This window comes from Micromesistius poutassou (assembly GCF_964030765.1).
Source record: "Micromesistius poutassou genome assembly, chromosome: 3".
Lineage (NCBI taxonomy): Eukaryota > Metazoa > Chordata > Actinopteri > Gadiformes > Gadidae > Micromesistius > Micromesistius poutassou.
Genome location: NC_140273.1, coordinates 17,175,611 through 17,200,859, shown reverse-complemented (window position 1 = coordinate 17,200,859; position 25,249 = coordinate 17,175,611). Strand labels below are relative to the sequence as shown.

General features: G+C 39.0%; 1 protein-coding gene across 1 annotated transcript; it reads right to left on the bottom strand.

The window, feature by feature from the left end:
- Positions 1-1,193: 1,193 nt before the first annotated feature.
- On the bottom strand, positions 1,194-25,249 carry LOC311340089 (complement C3-like). The gene is made up of 43 exons (XM_084464953.1): positions 25,093-25,249; positions 23,582-23,777; positions 23,224-23,389; positions 19,436-19,512; positions 19,101-19,189; positions 18,931-19,013; positions 18,768-18,855; positions 18,558-18,663; positions 18,335-18,452; positions 18,100-18,215; positions 15,990-16,136; positions 15,637-15,736; positions 15,400-15,491; positions 15,083-15,268; positions 14,803-14,955; positions 14,291-14,417; positions 13,428-13,496; positions 13,012-13,209; positions 12,639-12,759; positions 12,372-12,460; positions 12,060-12,199; positions 11,683-11,895; positions 11,425-11,482; positions 11,216-11,305; positions 10,813-11,019; positions 10,601-10,676; positions 10,313-10,472; positions 10,088-10,183; positions 8,815-8,965; positions 8,620-8,705; positions 8,307-8,384; positions 8,020-8,178; positions 7,258-7,320; positions 6,937-7,021; positions 5,963-6,011; positions 4,113-4,203; positions 3,947-4,036; positions 3,746-3,848; positions 3,126-3,215; positions 2,847-2,933; positions 2,635-2,718; positions 1,912-2,050; positions 1,194-1,427 (listed from the first exon to the last, which is right to left on the bottom strand). The coding sequence occupies exons 1-43, from the start codon at positions 25,167-25,169 to the stop codon at positions 1,289-1,291; spliced, it is 4,932 nt and encodes a 1,643-aa protein (XP_084321079.1). The 5' UTR covers positions 25,170-25,249; the 3' UTR covers positions 1,194-1,288.

Below are 25,249 nucleotides of genomic sequence, written 5' to 3'. Positions count from 1 at the left end.
ATAGTGTTGGATTCATCTCATCCCGCTAATTCCCTTTTCAGCCCTCTACCATCAGGCAAAAGGTTGAGAAGCATCAGGACCAGGTTCTCAAATAGCACCTATCCTCAGGCTGTGAGGGCCCTTAACTCCAACCAACACTCATTATCTGCTCTGCTTACAAAGCTATGTCCTCCTCCTCAGGGTATTTAAATGCACTAGTACTTTGTCTTGTATGTTCACTCTGGTAAAAACGCATGTCTAGTTTTAAATGAATGTGATGTCTTTTGTGTATTTCCAGTCAGACTTGTTGTCTCCCTTGTTTTGTGTGGTTTTGTACTGTCCTGTGTGAGCCAATATCACCAAAATGAATTCCAGACGATTTGCGTCGTTTGGCAATAATAAACACTTGACTTGACTTGATCCTACCTAGAAACATTTCTTTCTTGCCAAGTGAAAAATAGGCACAAAAGGAAATTATATGAACATCGCCTCTCGACGGCGTTAATATAATTAGCCGCGTTATCCCTTGTGAGAGAGTGACTGACTCATGACTCGCGTGGTAAGGTCCTTCTGCATTGAACGCAATATTGAATTTTTTTAAACAATTAAATTACAAATCATTAAGTTGTAATGGACTGTACACACACAATGCAATTTCTGTTTTTGCGAAGACGACAAATTGTATTCTCACCAAGGTTGATTGTTTATGGCTCTCACCAGCGAGAACTGTTTAACCAATCACAAACTGATGGACACTGTACAAGTTGTAGGCGGTTGTGGAGGTAACAGCCTATTGATGTTCTGACTGCATCCAAAGTGTTAAACTACAATCATGGACCTATAATTATCACTGTCTGTTATATGTTTTGATCATTCATGTCAATAGCAGTCGGTGCTACAAGGCAATGTTTACTACTTGCAATGCGCTAAGTGAATATAGGTTGCTTTTGATAACTTTTGATGCCTTCAATGAAAGTGTGCAGTTGCATGTGTTTGCCAGTTGGGAGCGCTTGGTATGGTTCCTGTGGCAGGAAGTTGTATGTGGTCACCCTGACACTGTGTCACCAACAAAAGAAGATCCAGATAGGTTTGGTATGTAACTTTTGTTATCACCAAGTGAACTAAGTTGACCCAATTTAACTAAATGAGCTGATTTAACCGGATGCTATTTATTTTATACCACAAAATAAATCAAAGCTTCGAAACACAATATCTCCACACTTAATCAAGTACAGAATTTATTTGGACAAATTCATATTTGGATTGAAAAGCAAAGCAAACAGATTCTGTTGCCTGGTCTTTGTTCACACTAATCCCTGCATCCTTCAAATCCAAATGTAAAAACTAGCTCCTCCAGGCCTTCACAGGTATTTGCAAAAGCTTCAGCACACTCTGATTCGGTTGGCCAGTACTCTATCCATGTCTTCTCCCCTAGCACATACTGATACCTAAAAGAAAGGAAAGTGGAAAGCATATTCTTAAATATTTCTTTCTACTGCATATATTAGATAATGTGCACTGCTGCTGCAATGGTGCCATGAGTGTGCAATCTTTTAATTGAGTACATTTAAAATTATGATCCACTCTCTGCAGTTTGAACCTTCCTATGTTTAGGAATTATTAGAAATTTGCACTTGTCTTATACTTCAGTTATATCAGTGGCACAAAATTATAATATAGTTATCACAAATATTTCCGGGACAATAAAAGCAGTTATTGTGACGGGCCTGGCTACTGCAGGAAAAAAGCTCAACAGAAGATATAATATATGTGGGGACCACCTTCCATTATTGGTTAACTCTTGTAGCTGCACATATTACTGAACACATTGCTGAAAACACTTGGCACCTCGGCTGACGCTCAATACATTTCAAGCAGGTTAACCATTCAAATTCCATTAATGTCTAAAATGTATAAAAACACAAAACATACTCATCGCCAGTTTTCTCTGTATTATCCAATGTGCCCATGATGAGATAGCTCTTGCCACGGCTCAGACCGATAGACTCTCTGCAGTGGGAATAACCAACGAAGGTACGCTGTTTACCCCCTGGAGATTTATCAGAAGATCCTGTGAATGAATAAGCAAAACAAAACAGCAAGTGAGAAATAAACACATTGCTTTCAAGGTAATTCTTTATTTTAGGAACTGCCACATTGAGGCCATTTGTGGACCTCAAGGGCACGAGATATAGTACTACAATACTATTGTGTGTCTGAAAAGCGCAACTTTCTCCCGGACGCCGCAGTCAACCACTGCCCAGACAGAGCTCCACACGTCCACACGACACGAGAGTTCTCCATAAACCGTGCCTGCCGGCTAAACAGCAGCCTAAGTGAGATAATCCGGCCAACTTGTTTGCTCACCAAACTAAATGGAACGTCTAGAAATCCGCTCTGTGTTTTCTGCTACAGTACTGGGACATTTGTGATTAAATCTTGGCAAGAAATATTCAATTATTCACAATCCAACTTTCAAATAAGACATTTCTTTTTCCATGTAATTTGGAAAGGCACAGGGAACATGTTTGTATCGTATTTTTAAAATGGCCATAGGGAAAGTGGCATCAAGCTCCACAATTCAAATCTTGCATGTAAAAATGTTGTCTAGGTCACCTTTACCAAGCTCATAGTATAAAGGTGATAACGACTTACCTTCCTTGATCACCTGCTCAATCCGCATCTTGTAATAATCTGTGTTTGTGTGATCGTCATAGCTATCCATTTTAACTTTATACACTGAGAACAGAAGGGTTGCAAACTGTTAGTCTGATATTCTGATCTCCCCCTGCCCCCCCACACACGTATATATATATTTATATTATTCCAACATACATTAACACAAATTAAGAAATAAACCTAATTACCATAATCAATTTTTGCTTCAGCATCACAGGCCTTCTCATTTCGGTCAGTATTGTCGATTTCACCCTTCTTCTGCATACTGCATTCCTCTGGAAGAACAAATTCAGTACAAAGATATTCAGCTTTAAGTGAAATGACATGTGTGTGTCCATTAGGTATCCTAATATAGCTAGTTGGTTGAAAGATTCTGCTCGATGGATAGCAAAGTTACTCATTAAATCAAGCCATGTACTCCTTTGAAGCTGCAGATTATTGGGGGTAAATAAGACCTTTTCTTTTACCTTCAGCACATTTGCATACATCCTCTCGACAGAGTTTAAGTAGTTGTCCATTTTCCCGAGCTGGATGATAGAATTTCAAACAAGGTTTCTCTGCAAGGAAAACCAAAAGGGAGTTTTGGTTATTGGGTTTAAAGGTAAAGTTAGGTTTTAGTGGCATCAAGCTGTGAGGTTTCAGGTTGTTACCAATTGAGTAGGAGGAGCTACGGTGGCCTGTATTGGCCTGTGAGGTACCTCCCATATTGTGTCAGATTTATAAATTGTAGTTATTTAGTCTGTAAAACTATAAGCCATAGATTTATGAGAAAGAAATAAAAGGATCCTCTCTGGAGCCTTTTGTCATTTCTGTGCTACTGTAGAAAAACAGCAGTGCCATGTGGAGGGAGGACCCGGTCACTGGATATAAAGGGCCCATTCACAGGTAACAAAATCATAATGATTCTTATTTTCATGGGATTATACACTGATTAAAGATACTGCTGAATATTATATTCAATTTCTGCCAAGTCTGTTCTGTTAGATGCCACTGAATTTTAACATGGCTCCGTGAAAGGCATTTTTTCGAGAGAGATCCCAACTTGATTTGCACACGTTCATCAAGGGGCAGGATTTTGGTTGCTCACCATTATAGTACTCATAGACAGATACAGTTGCTGGTTGTAAGACACCAACTTTCAATGTCTGTCTGATATTGAAAGCCACTTCCTCTGGCTGTGTGTGAGACACCTGAAGAGGGCAAACAGAAAGGTTGTAACTAGGTAGTTGTGAAGATGGGAGAAATCTGGGTGTTCTGTTGCAGAATGGGGAAAGTTAAAGTGGCCTACCTTGTCCAGGTAAAGGATAAGGGAACCTTTGTCTGACAGCACTTTGTCCATTTCATACTTTCTGATTGTTCTGTCCTTGTTTTTTGACAACTACAGGCACACAAACATGTTAATGAAATGTATTCACAGGTCTTGTCATTGTTTAACAAATACAAAAATGTCTCACTTTGTTGAGATCCTCCATATCAGGGGTGTAACCAGTAAGCAAACCAATATCCAAGATTGTCATGCCTGCATCTTTGTCCATATCCTTATACCTGCAAGAAGTGTTATAATATATATAAATCCATGAATCCATGTGAAGAGACCAAACTAATATGGGTATATAATATAATATGGGCACTGCTCATTAAAAAGTCGAGTTAAACACATTTAACTCGACATGAAATGCTAGCAGGGAGACCCATGGCTATGCTTTATGCAAGACCCAATATTGAGAGACCAGCCCTAGAGCAACGAGAAGATGAAATGGCTGCATATATGAAGTGCCTTACACAGGCCCCAAACTAGCCTGCTCTGCCAAGGGTCTAGGTGGGGCAAACAACTAGTAGGGGTCGAAAAAAGGGCTGAAAAATGTGAGCCTTTTAGAATACATTTCTTGCCTTTCTTGACAACCTCACATAGGGAATGTTCATAAATGAAATAATTGATTGATCAACATTTTGGAGACATTGGCAAGGAGCAGAACTATTATGTGCATGAGCTTATAAGCTTATCATTTCATTACATTTAAACCCACCTCCAACTTCCCACCCCCTAATAGGATACAACTTAATTTATGCCCAAAATAACACATAACGATAATAACATGATGATAACAAATCATTGTCGAATTGCAGCCTATATTTGATGATTTGATTTCCTGATTTGAAGTCATTTTCATTGCCATCGCCTATTTATATGGGAACTCAGATACTGTTATTGTCTCTTTATATATATATATATATATATATATATATAATATCTCCACAAGGAGGGCTATAATATGTTATATGTACCAAAATAATAATAATTATAATTATGAATCGCATCAATGTGGATACTACTACTTGGTCGGAGTGTATAAAGCTAGAATACAGAATAAGTGGAAGATTTAATTTCTGCCTTAAATAAATGTTATATTTAAGATTGAATACCACCTAGTGCATGACCTCTTGGTAGCCTATGGTACTATAGGGCCATAGCACATCTGATGAGTACCTGGGTCAATAATTCATGCCATTCAAAATATTGGCAATATTAAAACTTTTCTATATATGACAGAGAGCTTTTAGTAGAGGTAGGTTTAGGCAAAATCTCCAAATAAATCAATAAATCCAATGCAAAATTTAAAATATAAACTTGATTAGAAACAAACGGGTAGATATCATGAGAGAGTATTGTACAATTTCGAAACTTGTTCCCTCTATTGAAAGGTCAGTGCAAATATAATTTAATGAAATCAGGCCAAAACAATTGCAATTGAAAAATACGGCCATTCGCTGGTGACGGACAATGTGTTTATTGATTAAAGGCAATTTACCTATTTCCTTTAAATCCTCTCGTAGCTACTATACAATGATGCTAATCACCATGTTAAGTTGCAAAATGGTGCCCAAACACTGGATTATCCATTTAGGTAAGGTAAGACATAATTTTTGGTTGTAAAAATTAAGTTTGTTCATTTTGGTTTTTTGGAGAATCATTTTGGAATTATTTAACAATTGGAACAATTGTTTGGAATTATTTAACTACAATCTTCAAAATAGAAAATTCTGGAAGGGAAGTAGTGAGATAAGAAAGGAAAATGGAACTGAAAATGTTAGAATAAAATGTTATATTGAGTAAAACTTCTGATAATTTTCAAAGGTGGATAATTGTCAATGGATGTGAGAGAATTACTAACAACACAGTACATACAATTGTCGACCACATGAAAGTATTTCAGAATTTTCAGATGGTTTGTGTACATGTGAAATGTGAAAAGTAATACAAAAACACAGTTAACATGTGTGATATTTCATGTTGTCTACTTACAAGACCTCTATTTTAAGTTTATGTACGTTTAGGTCATCCACTTCTGCTCCTGGAAGACAAGAGCATGAACAGAACATTAAAATGCTAGAATGAAAAAAAGAAAAGAAGTACATGTATAATGTAACCCCCAACCCGGGATGCTGCAGTAGCAGCATCCAATGACCCCAATGGGCTGATTGCCACTACCGTCCCTTAAAGGAGCTATATGGAAAACAATTACAGCACCTTATCTTAAAAGGACCATGATATGTCATCAAGACGGATGCCACGTGAGCTGTTTTATAATCAGCACACAAGAAATTATTGCAAACTTATATGGCGTAGCCTATTTGAAATCAGTTGCCAGTTCGGGATATAAAGAGATGTTTTCTCAACCGTTGAAAATGGTTAAAATCACCTACGGAGGTGTATGCCACATTCAGTTAATTTTAATAACTATAAAAATATAAATATATTTCTTTGGCCCTGCCCTAATCTAAAAGCATTCCCTATGGCTCGAGACCGATGGTCTCGTCAGGTTCCGACGGATTGGGTCCATTGTGTTTAATAAGAAGCTGGGGTCGGCTCCCGAACGTTATTGATGCAGACTTCTCATTGCCAGTGTAATAAATCACCTCGGTGTTCCGCTCACAGCACAAGACGTACAACGAAATAATCAAACATGTTTGAAATAATTTGACGTCGTAGACTGGATCAGGGCAACGGTGATGCAATTATTGGGACTTTTTGATCCTCTCACACAATATTAACAAATCAGAGTTTGCGAACTTGAGAGTTTAGTGTATGCTCGGCCTTAGTACAGAACCAGTCTAGGCTAGGAGTGGGTGCTGAGTCTGAACGACAACATCAGGTCGGTTTTGGTCCTTCCTAATGTACGGAATAAACCAGGGCTAGCCGGAAAAAAAGAACCTGAGGTTGCTCAGCACCGCAAAATCTAGGTAACAATACTGAACGCCAGACATTGACAAGTTTACCTTGGGAAAGTGTCACATTCAGTTCAAATTTATCACAGTCATTCGCTTGATTGCTCGCAGCCGTTGCATAATACAGTGACACTACCTGTAGAACAGACGGACAGAAAAACAGGGTACAGAACACTCAGGTATATTTATTTGTATATCCAACAACTAAATGTCAATGCTGAAACAGTAATTGATGATAACAAATGATTTACTGTATAACACTATCCCTTTAATCCATCCATTAAACAAATATTTGCACATAATACGTACCTCGTAATGGAAATATAATTATACAAACAGTGAATATGTCGACATAAATATAAAAATACGTACTGACACAGTAGCTTCTCCGGTACCCGTGGCAGTGACGTTCACTTGCTTGTTAAGGCCATTGTACTGTTAAAATTCAGACATACACACACACACACACAATTTGTCACATGTCCTCACCAAGAAAAAGATTACTTAGGGCGCACTCACACTAGGCAAAGTTGCCCTGTACCATACTCAAGTATGATTGCCCCCCCCCCCCCCCCCCGCCCACTGTGCCGCTGGCCTGTGCTCACACTAGGCAATCTCTACTGGGCCCGAGTACGGTTGCCTCTTGTACATATAGGTTGCGTATCCGTGCGTCGGCTCATTAGCATCTGTACCGTGGCCTGAGCACACCTCTCCAAAGTGTACTGAGGCCACGGAATTTAACTGTACTTGAGTACGGATGGCATGCTCACACTAGCCAAACGATCTAGCCTTTAGGGGGCAAACGTACTCGGGCACGGTACAGATGGCCTAGTGTGAGTGCTCCCCTAATGCTGCACATACAACACTGTATAAGTGTACTGACATTTTATTGAATGCTATTGTACGTTTACTCATCATTTTATATTGATATTTAGTGTTATTGTTCCCCAAATTTGCCATCTGTACCCATCTCTAGTCTATGTCCGACCACAATGATAGACAGATGATAGAATGATAGAAAAGATGGACATAGCATCCCTGACGTTACAGATCGAGTTAAGATATTCTCCAGAGCTTCACCATTCTTTGCCACCAGCAGTGAAAACAATTCATGATTTGCCAATATATGCCTACCTTAGTGGTTCTAGACTGATAGGCGTTTTCATTGTTGATTCTGAAGGGAGCCAAGGGAGCTGAGCGGCCTTCCACCTGAATCTCTATATCCATGGCATATTGTTGCTCTTTAGCATTAATCCAATACTCTGCAAGTGCCTGATACACCATGATGGTTGACTGGACAACACATAGAGAAAGATACCCATAAAATGAAACACAAACAGATCATATGTACAGAGGACCATGAAAGCACAGCAAGAGTGAGAGACAGAATTAAATGTAAGATTGAAATGAATGCATTTTACCTGAGTAGAATGAAAGCCTCCGTTCGATGTTCTCTGAATGCTAAGCCATCTGACAATTGGTGCAGCAGCCTCAAAGTCCTTTAATCGGGCAACAACATTTTTTTTTGTACATTTATATATGTATATATATGTGTGCGTGTGCGTGCACGTGCGTGCGTGTGTTTGTGTGCATATATACATATATTTAACGGCAACATTGGAATGACATTATGTATTCAAAGCATTGACTTTGTGAGCATTGACAACGGATTTTGTTTTGTATTGGTGGAGCAACACAAATAACCACTAAGTGTCCTTGAAAGGAGATGCTCACCTTGACCGTGACCAGAGCTAGAAGAGCATATGCTGTGGCCTCTAGTGTGTAGACATGACCCGACGTCACTGGCCAATGGTCACGGTCTGAGGAACACAAGAGTAGACAGGACAAAAATAAATCTTGCTGTTTGATTTTCTGCATCATTTGTCCATCGTTAAATTTCTATGATGTTTCAGAAGGACTTGTAAAAACCTCGGGATACAACTCTGTAGAGGATCGCCTTGTTAAACTTATTTTCGTTGGCCAGTGCATAGGATACCATGGCAACAGCATATGGGTTGGTAAGGTGTGGTAGACGCTTCTCCAGGTAATCCACAGCTTTGTTTACACTTCCTGGGATGCTCTGGACAAACAGGTATGACAATTATTTAAGATCAAGTGGTGTGATGCATGATAACAAGCAAATAACTAAATAATCAACATGAATACAAATCTAGCTTTTGTCTCACATAGAGAATCATTGTAAACATTTATGCACATGATGAAATGACTTGGTTGTCAAGCCAACACCCATAAGAGAGGGGGGGTTTATTCATGTTGACCTCCCCATGTTAACGTATGTGTCACACATGAATGTGATCAATCATGAAACCTCCACCGATCACTTTATGAATAATATAATACAACTTTATTTAGAATATAATATAATTATTTATTGTCATTGCACAGGATACAACGAAATTGGATAGCATACCTCTTGGTGCTTTATAAATACATAGTTATAAAAAGGGTTACACATCCCCACAGCCTCACACCCTCACACACACATCCGTTCACATATATCTCCAGTGCATGCTTAAAGTGACAGTGAGGTAGCATGAAAAAAGTGCATACTGTCCAACAATCAGAGGGGCTTAGTCTCTAAGTTCTGGTAAAGACTGTGTGTGAAGGTGACTGGAAGTGTTCAGTGCCCGTATCTCTGATATAATAATAAAAAACTTTTATTATTCTTCACCTTGAATTTGAAATACTATACTTAATGAGGTAGCCAATAGCAAGGTTGTCAACTGTGTTGTTTTACCAATGTAATAAATCCCCATTCACACTTGCAGTCTATCCTAGAAATGTTCTGGAACATTTCCTGCACGGGGGTTGTGTGTGAATGGGAATTTGCCTTCTCAAGACCTGGTCACATTTAAGTATCACTGCTGGTAATGAGTGTTATGTTGTGAATAGCCTGGAGAGGCATGTAAAAGGTTTCTATATGTCTGACCTAAGACTTTTCACTTGAAGCGAGCAAAACAATCACAAGACCTATGTATTTTAATCTGAGACAGTTTTCTAAATACGCCACTGCTCGTGTGATTCGATAACAAGCTTGATAAACCTAGAGAATAACTCACTATTTACAATAGAGTTCATATTTTTCTTCTTTGAGAATGTGAGATGCATATAAGTAGGAGGGGAAAACAAGAACAAACAGATATGGGGGTACAGGAATAAATATAAGGAATGTGCTACTCACATTAACAATGTCAGCACAAATCGGCCTTGCCTCCTGGATGGCAATGAGTGAGAAAGCCGTCATGGAGGCATCAGAGTCCGAGCCACGTACATTCCCCTACATGTACACAAGAGTGAGCAGGCAGCCAAAATCATGTGCATCAATTTCTTGATAGCCTACGACAAATGTGATAGTTATAAGTGCTTTATCCACCATTACAATTGTTTTATAACTCCATGTACACACCATCATCTCTCCATGTATTACTCTTCCAATCTCCATGAAGCTGCCATCAGGCTTCTGTGAGTTTAGAATCACCCATTTGATGGCACCGCAGATAACATTTATGTCGAGGTCTACCAGACTATAGGCCATGCTAAACACCTTTGCAACATAAGATGTCAGCCTTTGGTAGGAGAAGGGATGTAAACAGAGGGAAGTTGAATCAGCATTCACTGAGCATAGAATAAATGGACTGGACATACACATGCATAAAATGAAATATCATTTTTTTCCAGTGTGTCAATGCCTTACCATGAGAGAGCAGTTCCACCAACAAAAGTACTAAAAGCTCCATCAGCCGTCCGAAAGGCCAGCTCATTTTTGAACCCTGATCAGTGACACACAAACCTTAATTACCAATGAGCAAGAATGCAAGGAAATGCATTTCAATAAACCCTCAGTGCACATTCAACAACAGAAAGATGTGTGTGTGTGTGTGTGTGTGTGTGTGTGTATAGAGGTACCTGTCTTAATATATTCAAGGGCATTAGCACGTTTTGAAAATCCCACTGTATCCCAATTTTTTGTTTTGTCCAAATACGATGTAGCAATAACAGGTAGAGTCATGCTCATCATGTTCTGCTCTCCGCAGCCTCTGGGCTGTTGGATTAGATGGCCTATAGATGAGCCACTCAGGACCTCCTCCACAAGCACGTTCATCTGCGATCCTCCTACACATGAATATAAAGCCCCACACACAACAATTACAGACATTAAGGATGAGAAAAGATTCCCACCAACAATGATTGTGGCTGCAGAGAAGTAGGTCGATCACAACATCATGCTTATCCAATTGGATAGTGCACACAATCATAAAAATATATATTTATTTGACCGATAAGTTAATCGATTAAAAATGCATCTTACCTGTAATATATATTTGTGAAGTCTCAGGTGTGTTTGGAACAATATATTTCACATCAATTGGATTTGTAATAATCTCCATCTGTTTACTCTCTGGAAGTTGAATACAGTTTTGGAAACGGTTCATCACCATGATTACTCATGATTACTAATATCTGGGAGTTCATTTGTGTTTTGTACCATATGAATGTGGTAAGTAGACTAAAACTTACGGATGTTTCCAACTCTCAGGTTTCTATTCACTTGGACTTTTTTCTTTATTCCATTAGGCTATCAAAAAACACACATTTGATTTTATTGACACATTGTTCAATAACATTGATCAAATTGTAGAAAATAAAAATGTCTGGATGAATTGCAATCATCAAACGTGCAATGTTATTATATTAAATACAAGTGAGGTCATCAGCACAGGAATGCAATAGGAGTATATTGTTATTCAAATATATATATATTACTCATTTACTCACCACTACTAGAAGCTCCTTTCTGACGCCATCGTCAATTTGTAGATTCCCGACGGAAGCCTTCACCTCAATAGGAAACTTGCCATGCTTCATAGGGATTATGATGAAAGGCACAGAGCGTGTGCTCTCGGCAGCCACTCTGACTGTCTGGGTGTACTCCTTTCGCTTTGACGCTAAACTGCACACATCCTTTAACTCTTTCAGATATACCCGGACCTTTGGTTGTGAGTAAAAACAGGACAGTCGAAAGAGCATCATGAGTATAAAGGGATGGGTAAGGAAATTAAGATGCATGATTATATTAGTACTTATCACTGAATTCCCCCACAGTGGTTTTGGAAACTTAGTTAACAAATTAGACAGATAATATACAGACTTACTGTGATTTCGTCCAACAGATAGTTATGAAGGATTGCCTTTATTTCAAGTTGTTCTCCACGGACAGCTGAATAGGGTAGTCTAAGATCAATGAAGAAATTCTTCTGGACAATTATCTTCAATGTGTCATCTACACAGATACCTTTAAGACGAACGGAGGAGACAGGAATGAGTAATGTGACCACAATGAAATGAGAGGAAAAATGGGATGTTCCAGATAAGAAGGTAATAAGGACAAAAGCTAATGAGACTAAATGGAAATCAGATGTGTTGGATATGAGGCACATGCACAGGCTAAAGAGTGGAATGGGCACCATGAGTCGGAGACAGACTGATTCCAGTAAGATGCCAGGTGGTGATTGAGTCTTTCAATGCAGTCTTTTTCTCCAAAGATGTTGTCTTACTGAATTAAGGGAAAAAAGTCTGTTTATTTGTTGTCAAATTAGCATTACATATTTAATATTAAATGTTTCAATAATAAATTATAAATCACAAATCACAAAAAACTAACAACTGACATCAACGGCCAGGTTAATGAGATCTTAAGACTTGAGATCTCGTAATTTATTCAGTTTGCGCACCAGTTAGGCTTGCTGCGAGGGCAAAGAGGGAGTTTGTGATCTACCCATAGCCAACTTTCAGGAAATTCAGTACGGGTACCAATTTCCCCGCTGTCCTTGAAGACAATATTCCTCTCCTCACCTAAAGTGTCAGATGAAAAAGGTAAGATATAGTCATATCAACATTTCTGCATTCCAAATCTTTTTTCATTGCACATTCTTTAGATATCTTCTTCCAAAGAGTTTTTCGTCAGTCTTCATATTTTCTTTCCTCCATGACGTGGTTTGTCAAGGCAGTCTAGAACAAGACCTCAGGGTCTTTTACTCTAGTGTCCTTATTATCAAAGATTACCCAATGCCATCCAAGTCCATACTCCTCATCCCCAATACTTACTGCGGGCCGCGTAGAGGGCTTCAGCTCTACTTTCAGTTCGTAGTTTGGTTAGCTCTTGGCAGCACTTGAAGAAGGCATCAGCACAGGCTTTCCCATCTGAGATGTACTCCTTGCGCCGCTCACAGCTGTACGATAGCGGCGTTTCCGCCATCCCATCCAAACAACATTGGCGCAGCAAGCTGTCTTTGTATTCACTCACTGAGAGGGATACAGAGCAGAGTTGAAGGCAAAGGTGTGGAAAGGGAAAGTTATGTGAACTACTGAAAAGTATACATTTGTATAATAGTGACTTGTCACTATTCTACAAACTATCTGAATACATATATTTATACAAACAATGCTGATCGTGTTACTAGAGGGAACTATGCTGTACCCTACATACAAAACAACTTGTCTGGTGGCTTCATTTTACTCACAGAGGGTAGTTCTAACATCGAGTGTAGCGGGGGCACGCTTCGTCCTTGTTGAAACTTCACATTTTAATACTGGAACAGAACAATGTATTATATTAAACATAACATAATAATGACATTAAAAGTAACAACAAAAACAATATATATAATAGTGAGCAGTGCCATCATTAGATTTTGTTTGCATAAAAAAAAAACTAGAATAATATAATTATAATAATTAATAATTAACTAATTCTACAAACGCAACTATTGAAAAGAATATAAGTCTTAGTATAAGACTTAAATAAGTCTGTGTTTGGATAATCTTGCCTAACCTACGATACGATATGATACAAATTTATTAATCCCTCATAGGAGAAATTTGTTGAACCTACTGCCTAATAACCTGTTTCTGTATTCACTGTAAATGACTCTAGATGAAAGTGTATCTTAAAGCTGCTGTGTTGGTCTATTGGTCTCTTTGAATCCCTCGGCCCCACCCATTAAGCCTCTTTCACCTGCCTTTACCAGCATGCACAACGTGAATGAGCGAAGTGCTAAAAACTATTTATGAACACGTCATTTTTAATCCAGGTCTATATAAATACCTGATAACACTGATAAACGAGTAATACCATACGATACGCGTAAACATAGTGGTTTAGTAACATTTATAATGAATCAATAAACATTGCCTTCGACCTATTTATCCAACAGGTTGCATTAATACGCCAGTCCCCCCACACCCCCATTGGGGTTGGAACCAATGACATTCTTGCTGTGAGGCAGCAGTGTTTTTCACTGTGGCAACTTTTAAATGGTCAAATAACTACAGGAAGAAACCTATGACGGGAGAGAAAGTGACAATTAGTGGAGTGTTAGAGTACCTTGTCTGTCCGCAGTCCCGATAAGGTTGCTCTGAAACAACAGTCCTGCATCATAGAACACGTTCATGCTGTCCTTCCCTCCACCAGGTGTGCATCCTGTATCAGCCTTCTCCACTACATCCCACACCTGAAGGGGGTGGAGAAAAACAATAATGATATTTTATTCCCTTATATGACCATATACCTTCACGTCTCAGTTTGACTGTTTTGGGTCGTGTTTTGAATTATAAATATATAAGAAATATATCATGAGCCTTTAGTGATACATGTTTACTGCGTTGGAAAAGTCCTCTGCTTTTCACAATACAATTTTACAGTTAGTGTTAACAATTCGATTTGTAACAAAGCTCATTTTGGGGAACTGTCATACATGGCTATTTTCTATTTAAAGCAAACTGCTTTATATAAGTGAAAAACATTAGATTGAAATTAACAAACATGATCTAACAATCATATCAACAACCATCAAACTTTTAAGTAAAAATAAATGAAAGAAAACATGGAGAAACTGCCTTTGTCTGAGTGAGGCGGTGTTTGTTGTTGAGGGCGTAGACTCCTTTGTCAACTGCTACCAGGCCGACTGTGGCTCCTGGATCGCCCGTGATGGTGTAGCGGAATGTTTGCCGAGGCAATGAGGGACTGGCTGAGTCTAGAACCACCTTCAACTACAACAATTTTGAGGCAAAAGAAAAGGGGTTTTATTTCATCATTGAAAAAGCTCTGAAGCCGATACTTGAGAGGAGATTATGTTTTTACAAATTCACGGCTAAATTGGTGTCAGCTTCTCCTCACCGAGCCCATACAGGAGTTTATGACGTCCACCCAGACAGAGTCGGAGACCACCTCACTTCGATCGCGGTGGTAAGCCATAATGCGGAATGATGGCAGCATTTCTTTGGTGACTGTTAACGGCATTGCTATTGACGTCAACGCTGCCGTTAAACGGCCATATTTCACCAGCTGGCCCCTGCTCTGGATCTGAATACATAAACAGGCTCATACATCAGAGGGCCTTTATCAAACAAACTTCAATACATAAACCAACAAAGGCATAAGCATGGAAAGAGGCAACTACGTCTTCTGCTAGATACACGTTCAACTTTACTCACCAGATAAGTAATATCACGAGTGGTAGTTGGAGCATTGAGATTCAAGGTGATTAGGAGGTTATCTCCTAATCTAACTTCAGATGAGCCCACACCTGCATTGGAAATAACAGAGCTCTAACGGTTATAACTAACTAATGCATAATAGAAGATGCCACATGAAGAAAGGCACAAATATCAAAATGACTGGCCGTTGAATGGCTTACGTTACTTGTGTCATTATGTAAATGTGTTCTTTACCGATGTGTAGATAGCTGCGGATCCCGCTTATGTAAGGAAGTGCTCTCATAGTTGCTGATGTCTGTCTGTTGTTTGAAATTTGTGGATCTTTGGTCGTTGCCTATCATAAATATAAACATACAAATACATAAGCGCAATAGCACAGAGATGCAATTTCGCCAAAACACAAATCCCAAAAATTTGATCAATTTATAACATCTTTTCATATAATTTAACGGTCACTTTCCAGTAAAACACTGGTCTTTTGCGCCTAGAATATTGGTGAATAATTATCTGGTACTTCATCTACACTGATGGACATGGGGCATGTTTAAGAAAAATAAATAAAATGAAAAAGCGCTCATGGGACTTACAGTAATTTCCAGAAATGGAGGAGAACCTGATGGGTTGATAGGGGCCCTGGCAAAACCATTGTTGCTCGTTCTGACTTCAACGTTACCTGGCTTCACCAGTAATGGTACGTCAGCGGCTGGAGAGCCGTCAGGGTACTCAACGTAAACCTAGCAAGAGACAAACAACAAAGAGACACACTCAGCCCCCCGGAAAAACATGCATACACAATCTAAGCTTACTTGACTTAAGCCTGGTTCTCTGATCGTGCTGTGAGGCATCTTTAAATTGAAGAAAATCTCTAGCATGAAGTACCATAATTACACAAATATAGAGCACCACCTATATACAATGTTTTTCAGATAAATGACGGTTGTGGTGCCTATATACGAGTGCAGCCTATATACAAAGGTGTATGACCAAAATCGCTCTGTGCAGTTTTTGCCACTTTGTGATTTCACTCTGTGATTTTACCTTTTGAAAGGTTTGTGACACGATCACTCTTTGCTAATTGTTAATCCCCCACTGGCACAAACAGGTTGATAAAATTACCTTAGGTAAATACTAATATAAAAATAAATCCAGAATAGTTTATTTACATTTATTTGCCTGCTATTCAATAACACTAGTGCTGCGGTGCAATTTAATTTAAACTTTGCATAATGAACCAACCTCTTTTTAGTTTTATGAGAGGAGTAGAGGAGAATAGAGTGGTTGACACCGAAAATTTGACTATTAGTCCTGTCTCTGCCCCCGCCTGCTTCAGAATGGCTGGCTATGGACATCCATAAACCTGTCCTTAAAACAACCCTAAACGTTATTTTTCAAAAATATGCAACTCACTGAGTGGTTAGTGGTGTTTGTTGATGTTCCAAATCAAGTATCGTAGCGAAATACAGTTTCTGTCATGTTTTATTTGCCATTTTGTAAATCCCATTGAAACGGAAACCGGACCATTACCGGAAACAGTATGGGGGGCTGTTTACGTCTGGTTGTAGTCTTTTCGCTCGGTTCTAGCCCTACTGTTGAGACGAAGAACCGAGCGAAAAGACTACAACCAGACGTAAACAGCCCCCCTTACTGTTTCCGGTAATGGTCCGGTTTCCGTTTCAATGGGATTTACAAAATACCAAATTAAACAACAGAAACTGTATTTCGCTACGATACTTGATTTGGTACATCAACACCACTAACCACACGGTGAGTTGCACATTTCTGAAAACAAACGTTTAGGGTTGTTTTAAGGACAGGTTTGTGAATGCCCATAGCCAGCCATTCTGAAGGAGGCAGGGGCGATTCTAAATGAGCCAAATACCCGAGACAGGACCAATAGTCAAAATTTCAGTGTCAACCAGTCTATTCCATCCTAGACAACCCAGAAAGGGGGCTCAATGTGCTAAACACCAGAATTGTCCTTTAAGGTAACCAAAGCCTGTGCCCTAAATGTCAAGTCTGTACATGACTGATATCACAAGCTAACCGGTGGAAGAAAAATCTTCAAAATAGTTTTTTTTGTCAGACCTACTGACCCATTGTATAGGGTACCACAGAGGGTTGTCTCCAACCCTCAGTGGTACACCTGCAGCATTTAAATTCAACCTCTCATGAACAGTGGCGGACTGGGATCAAAAAACATTTGCACATTATAACTGTTATAACTGTAATTGTTGACGGGGGGGTTGCGCGCGGACAGGATTGTTGACGGGGGGGGGGGGTTGCGCACGGACAGGATTGTTGACCGGGGGGGGGGGGTGCGAGTGGACATGATTGTTGACGGGGACACGGGCCCACGAGAGGCCAAACGGCCCACGAGAGGCCGCGGCCCTTCCAGTCCTCCGTCCAGTCCGTCACTGCTCATGAACCAAGCCCAGAAAGGGATTCAGAATGCACATGGAATATTTCTCTGGATCTGCATTTTCATGTCTTTGAATAAGGGAGAGTTTTTTGTGGGGATGTGCTTGTGTTGGGATGGATTTATATTGAGTGTATTCATATAAATGTATATTAATTAATATTAACATCAAAATTAACATCATAAGACAATGAGGTTAACTCGAGAAAGACAGCCTAAATCATAAAACACAACCCACAGTCAATATGGTTGGAATTACATTACAAAAGAAAGTACTTTACCAAAACTTCAAAGAACATTGTTGGTTTGAAAAACTGTGGTGTATTCTTCAAATGGATTGTATAAGGAGATGCAACAATATTGATGCCTTGTTTCTCTGCTTCCACTAATTCACTACCTGGTAGGACAAAAAGTGCACACACACACACACACACACACACACACACACTCACTCTTAAGATCAAATGCTGACTCAATATTTTGATTTAAATTTAGATGCAAACATAATCCACTCACCAGATGACAGCACAGTGACAGCAACATATATGGAACTCTTCACCTCCTTCTCAATGTCTGGAAAGGTTTCTTTGATTTGTTCCCTCGTTAATGTGGCTTGTGCTTTACCTTTTACTACCTGACAACATATGCAACAATTTCTGAATCAATGTTATTATTGAATATGTAGTTGCCTATAAATCCTGATCGAGTTGTGACTACTTCAATAGGGAAATATGCTGACCATCACTCGCTGAATGGAGCCTGGGAAACTATGTTTTTCCTTGTTTTCATCAAACATTCCAAAGACCACATAAGCGCTCCCTTCCACTTCTTTCCCAAACAGATACCTGAAAGCACAGATATTTCACTTGAGTAACTTCATTATCAACAGATAATTATAAATATGTATCTATATCCTCCAATATCCCCTAAAATGTTGACTTGAACTCACATGGCTTTGATGTCTACGGTCAACTGCTCATCATCGACATAGAAGAATTTTTTATCAGAGGTAATTTTAACCTCAAAGCTCGGTAAAACTGAGAAATAAAGATCAGCGTTAAAAATATTCAATCAGATTAACCTGAAATATTTCATAATGGTAAATGTCTTACCATATTCTTTGACCTCAAACTCAGCAGAGTAGTTGTGCTGTTTGTTGTTCTGGAATGTGGCTACCACTTTCCACACCCCGTTACTACAAATATAACAACAACAACAGAATGATTGTTTACTTCAAAGCAGAAACATATATAAACAAGAGCAAAAAAAAACATTTGCCCACCTCACTATTTCAGGAAGAATGTAAAGTCCAGAGTGTATTCCTGAAGTCAGTGAGACAGGGTCCTCTGGTAAAATAATGTCATCAGGAGTCTGTTAAAACAACATGTACCACATACAGACTTTTAGGGAGGTTAAGTATCAAAAGATCTGAAACAAAACATATACATTTGTGAGAAAATGTAATTCTCTGAGATTAGCATGCATTTATGAGAAAGAAAACCTAAATTAATCTAGCGTGAGCATGTTTTTTTGGCCTGCAGGTAATACCTTCATGAAATTAAAATATTTAGCCCTAAAAACAACAATAGTTTTAAAAAATACACAATGAAACTGTACCACAATATTAATGTTGATGATGGAGTCCTGGTCAATAGGTTTCATACCAGGTGTTAGACCAAACACCCTATAATGAACTGAAAGAGACACAAGCAGAAAGACAATGTTGGTACGTCATCCTAACTCTAGGATGACCAGAGCCTCAACCAATGCGGGACAGAGAGTATGTTTGTGTGGGACACAAACAATAATGAGAGGCAATAATGAGAGGTATTTAAAAATGTTATGTTAAAAAATAAACACTCAATTGTGCTCATGTCGTATTCGTGTGACCATGGAAAATAAAACTATAAAAGCCTTGTACCAGCTTCAGCCATTCATAAGTAGTTTCCCAGTCTTTGTAATGTCTGCATTTCCTATTGTTTATGGTAAACACCTTTGAATACAAAAAATGTAAATATTACATTTTAAAAACAGGATCTTCTGAATATATTAGTTTTAAATGAGCCTCTTTGAAATTCAAATATTGTTTTTCATTTGTGCCATTTCAAAAACATGATTTAGAATTAAAATATTGCATTCAAATTGTGCCCTTTCAAAAACACAATTTAAATAGTTTTTGTCAATGTTTACTTATTCAGATTCAATGTTCAAGCTGCAGATATTCAAAATACAATATTCATTACTCATATTCAAGTGGTCAAAATTCAGGTCATGAACTGAAGTAGGAGGGTATTCTGAGGACTGGCCCAAGTAATCTAGACTGAATGCATTTAAACAACTGCTTTGTCTCTGAGGTCATTCATAGACAAAAGACACGAGAAATACTATGAGTTAAACAAATTGACATAATTGGGCATCAATTGCTATTATTGCTATTATGCTACAATATATCCTGATATTATTATGGTGATATATTTGGAAATAGGAAATCGGGGCTGAGGATGGCTCAGATCGTTTTTTATTGTGGGGTCGGGGGCTCAAAACCCTAGCTGCTGGATAGCAGCTATTAAACAAATTCACCTTACAGAGCTTATTCGAGTCTACGTTGTTGGACGTGTGCTCGTGGCTCATCGGACTGTAGAGATAATAAAAAAAATTTTTTTGGAGCAAATTGATTAAATTGGAGTAATAGTCTCACAAATCAGACTTTGGCTTAATAATCTAAAATGTAAAACGTTTTGCTTCATTTCAAATCATTTTGGTTTCCAACAATCGTGTTTCTGGAAATAGATCTGCAAGCCCATAATTGGCTGACAGTGAACACCAGGCACGTGCAGAGGGGGGGGCTATGGGTGCCCGAGCCCCTGCCCTTTTCCCTCTGAAGGACCAAAGTGCCCTTTTGAGTGGTCATTTAAATTTTCAATGCTTTGTAAAATTACACATAAACAATTAAACATTAACATGTGAATCAATTATTCGAAAATAAAAATGTCTAAAAGTAATAATATAGAAGTAAAGTTTGTACTTTGTAGCCTCGTTTACCAGCACTCAGTGCGCTGCTGCCGCTGGGTGACATCATAGGCTATCAACGTGACCTTTCACAATTTGCCTGCCTGCAAGATGCGCTTGTTGTTTTAAGAGACGGTACAACGCAGGGTAAGATCACTACAGAGTCAGACACAGACAGTTGTTTCCAAAACCAGTTATCTCGTTTTGTAGTGTCATTTTGAAGTATAGGCCTATGTTTGCCAGCAAAAGCTTTTCAACAAGCATCGTTTTAACTGACCTGTGAAAGTGGCTACCACTCGGTTTATTTTCTATAGCCTACCAGCTATCTATACAGCTAACCTATCTGGGAAACCTTTTGAAATTGCAAAGGGAAAGCATACATCATTATCTGTATACTCTGTAGTAGGCCTAACTACTTGGCCACATGACATGGCCAAATCCGCTTCATGTCTACTCTGTCTCAGTGTCTCTGGCAGTAGGCTAGTTTATGCAAGTTGGCACTAGTAGTAGTACTAGTAGGAAGACAGGTAGGCTGTTATGTAAAAGTGCCCTAGGCTATTTCATCTTCCCGAAATTGTGGTCCAACTCAAAGATATCCCTATAGTGATCCGCGAACAAATTAAGGTGTTAGCGTTACAACTAAAATGAACGCAATTGTCGCAATTATTGAGATTAACCTGCTGTATCCTCTGTACTGAGATCAATTCTAAGGCTTGGGTGGCGACTAGGGTATCAAATTAAACTACAAGTTCTCATACAGATGTTAGTATCATTCCTGACATCCTTGCATGAAGTTAAGAAGGCGAAAAAACAATCTGACATCTAACAATCTGACATCAAACTATGTGATTGAAATAAAATCATTTTATTTCAATCACATAGTTTGATGTCAGATTGTTGCATTTTGGATGGATAATATTTGTGTGAATATAGTCTGATGTAAGGTTCCATATTTCATTCTAAGGTGTACAGTATTGTGGATTTACTATTATGTTAAATGTCATATTGCACTTTCTATAAACAGTATAGTTTGAATACTGTATCTTTACATTTTGCTTGGACAAGGGTTGCATTTGTTTGGATACATTTTGTGTGAAACTAACTTAAGGCTCCATATTTAATTTTAAGGTGTACAGTATTGTGGATTATGTACAATTTGATATAGCCCTTTCTACAGTATTAATAATGTTGCATTTTTTATTCATGTGAATGTAGTCTGAAGTAAGGCTCCATGTTTCATTTTAAGTTGTAAATTTAAGTTAAATTGTTGATTTAGTATTTGAAGTGTTTGAAAAAGCGTAATTCAGTATTTAAAATAAAAATGACATATATTGAATTTGAATTTTGAATTTGAGCCCCTCAAATTTGAATTTGAGCCCCTCAAAGGGTCTTTGCACGGCCCTGGTGAACACCAACTGGGAAGACAGCTGAAACATCCTGTCCAGACACCGCCAAGTTATAAAAAGTGTCTGTTACACAATGTAGACTGGCCACTGTATAAATAAAAAATTTACTCTGCCTATTAACTGTTACTATTTACTGTTACTGACATATTCCAGCCCTCCCAAAGAGCCAGGCAGAGTGACCTGGCCCTCCTAAGAAAAAGTTTGGGGAATCCTGATCTAGACCATAGTGACGGTACATTGCACGGTGCATCAAAGGGATTCCCGATCGACCCACATTGTTTTACTCTATATTTCAGAACTCAAACCACTTTTAGTAGTCTTTAGTGTCACATGTTACAAGTCCAAGTCCAAAAGGAGTCATTTTAAGAAGAAGAAGAAGAAGAAGAATCATTGAATTTATATAGTGCTTTTCTAGACACTCAAAGACCCTTAACAGTGACCACCACCAATGTGTAACACCCACTTGGGTGATGCACGGCAGCCAATCGGCAGCCAAGCGCCAGAACGCTCAACACACACCAGCTTGAGGTTGAGAGTGAGGCAATTACTGAATCAGCCAATTATACAGGGGGATGATTAGGGGGCCAGATTGAATGAGCCTGGTTGGGCAGTTTTAGCCAGGACACCGGGGGATCCCCTACTCTTTGCGATTAGTGCCCTGGGATCTTTTATGACCTCAGTGAGAACTCGGTTTTACGTCTCCTCCGAAGGACGGCACCTTCCACAGCACAGTGTCCCTGTCCCTGCACTGGGGCATCGGGATTGATGTTTTGGCCAGAGGGAAGAGTGCCACCTACTGGCCATCAAGTGACAACACTTCCAGCAGCAACTTGGTGTTCCCAGTTGGTCTCCCATCCAAATACTAACCAAGCCCACACCTGCTTAGCTTCAGAGATTCAGCTAAGGCAGGTTCGCCATTGGTCTGGCTGCTGGATAGAAAACTTTTTCAACATTAGACATTTTTAGACTATTTTCAGCAATGAAATTTACCTCTACTGTTTGGGGTGTATAGAGGTTTGTCGGTCTGAATGAAGATGTAGCCTGACTGGAAGGAGACCAAGACCACTTTCTTCAGATTGGTTCCATCAGGAAACCTTGCTTCCAGGGACACATGCTGCTTCAGTGTAGGGTCGTCTTTAAATTCATCTGCCGGGATCTAACTCAACATGCAACAGGGACATATATTAAAAGGTATGGTTATTGGGTACTTTAAAATCACAGAATAATTAATTATTTAGCACAATGATCACTGAATTCCAGAGGACCAAATGGTCATGCAAACAATTTATCAAACCAACCGAATAACTACAGAATACAACTAATACAACCAACAGAGTAACCACCATACCTTAATTTCACCAAAAGCCTGGAAGTTATTTCTTTTGGTTAGGGTCACAGTTGCGGAGTCCAGTTCAAGACTTTCAGTTGGGAAGTTCTTCACAAATATTTCAACATTGAAGTCTGCACCTGAGCATTCTTGACACTCCACAAAGATGTTCTCTGTTGCTTCAATACGCAACAAGTTAGGAGCAGACAAAACCTTCCTGGAATGGAAAAAAAGAGGAACGTAGAAAAGAAAGCACAAGATTTTCACAATTTGTTAAAAGGGTGATATCATGCTTTTTCAACTTTTCCCTTCACTTTAGACTGTTATATGATGTATGTATACATGTTTAACTTCTGCTTAGCTAGAAAAATATAAATCCGAGCCAGGGGGAGTATTCGCTACCACCGAGAATGCCCCTCAATAAGTGCGTGAAACAGCCAGTTTGTGCTTAAACTTCCGTAATAGTGTGACGTCTCGATTGTGCAGTGGGTGGTGCTGAAGTGCAGAAGTCACACCTCCCGGCTACTCGCAATGTTTAGAAGTTCTCAGGGGTGTGAATTTGCCGCATTGGTCGAATGCTCTGCGGTGCAAATTGATGAATCATGCGGCGCAAACATCCTGTTTCCCTTCTCGTGATTATTGATATTAGCATATACAATAGGCCTACAACAATGTAGGCCTACAGCCTAATCTCTCGTCATATTTGGATATGCGCATCACGTGGCCTGTAATCTACCGTAACAAAATGCTGAATTCAATCAGCGAAGGCATAGTCTTATGTCATACAATTCGGCAATTAAGGAAATTATGGTGGAAAAAATAAGCCCTTTCAAAATATTATTAGGACCCGTTAAGGAATTGCGGGGAACATAGGTTAGGCCTACCTGTTCCCCGGTATGTATTGCGACCGGGGAACATATGACCCTTTTTGGGAAAAACTGGGAACATATAGGACCCAGGGAATATAGGACCCGGGGAAAATAGGTACGCTCCCGTTGAGATTGAATTGGCGGAAAGAAACTTCATAAGCGTTCACAAGAGGAAGCCCCTCCTCCTACACTCAAACTCAGGCAAACATGTTTCATCATTGCCCCCGTTTCTTGTTTGCTCGCACTTGCCCTTTTCCACTTAAAATACTGTTCAATATTTTGAATGCAAAACTATATGACAATCAGAAATCGCGCAGCCAGTTTTTCATTTCACTAGAAAGCACAATAAAAAAAGATATCTAACTATAACAGTACATCATAATATATCATGTATACTATTAACTGGTTATACCTTTATGCACATCTACATCTACCCTTTTTCCTGTAGCCATGCCAACGATGTAGTGATCACTTTTTCAAGGGATAAGAAAATACAATGCAAAAACGAAATCTCCTGATAAATATCTCTAATATATGGTAAGCAAATAATTTCAGAATTTCCGATTTTGGTTCATTTTTTTTTTTTAATCAGATTTGACTGTTATGCTATTTAAGGTCAGGAGCAAAGCTATGCTATTCCTATGTTAATCAAAGGATACTCACAATGGATCTCCGTTAGCAACAGAAGTCAAGAAGAGGGCCAAACAGGCCACACTTAATGGAAGTATTGCCAGATGCATCCTCACGCCTGAATGCAGGTCTGCTGAAAATGTAGTCTGTGGATCTCTCCATGAACCTGATTTTTATTCAGTCAATATGC

Bases quoted from the DNA above. Each gene is read 5' to 3' on its own strand.
- LOC311340089 (XM_084464953.1), bottom strand. From the start codon at position 25,169: ATGCATCTGGCAATACTTCCATTAAGTGTGGCCTGTTTGGCCCTCTTC. The intron at 13,210-13,427 runs GTGAGTAAAATG...TATCCCTCTCAG, and splicing joins CGATGTTAGAACTACCCTCT to TGAGTGAATACAAAGACAGC. The intron at 4,204-5,962 runs GTAAGTAGACAA...CACTTCTTGCAG, and splicing joins AAACTTAAAATAGAGGTCTT to GTATAAGGATATGGACAAAG.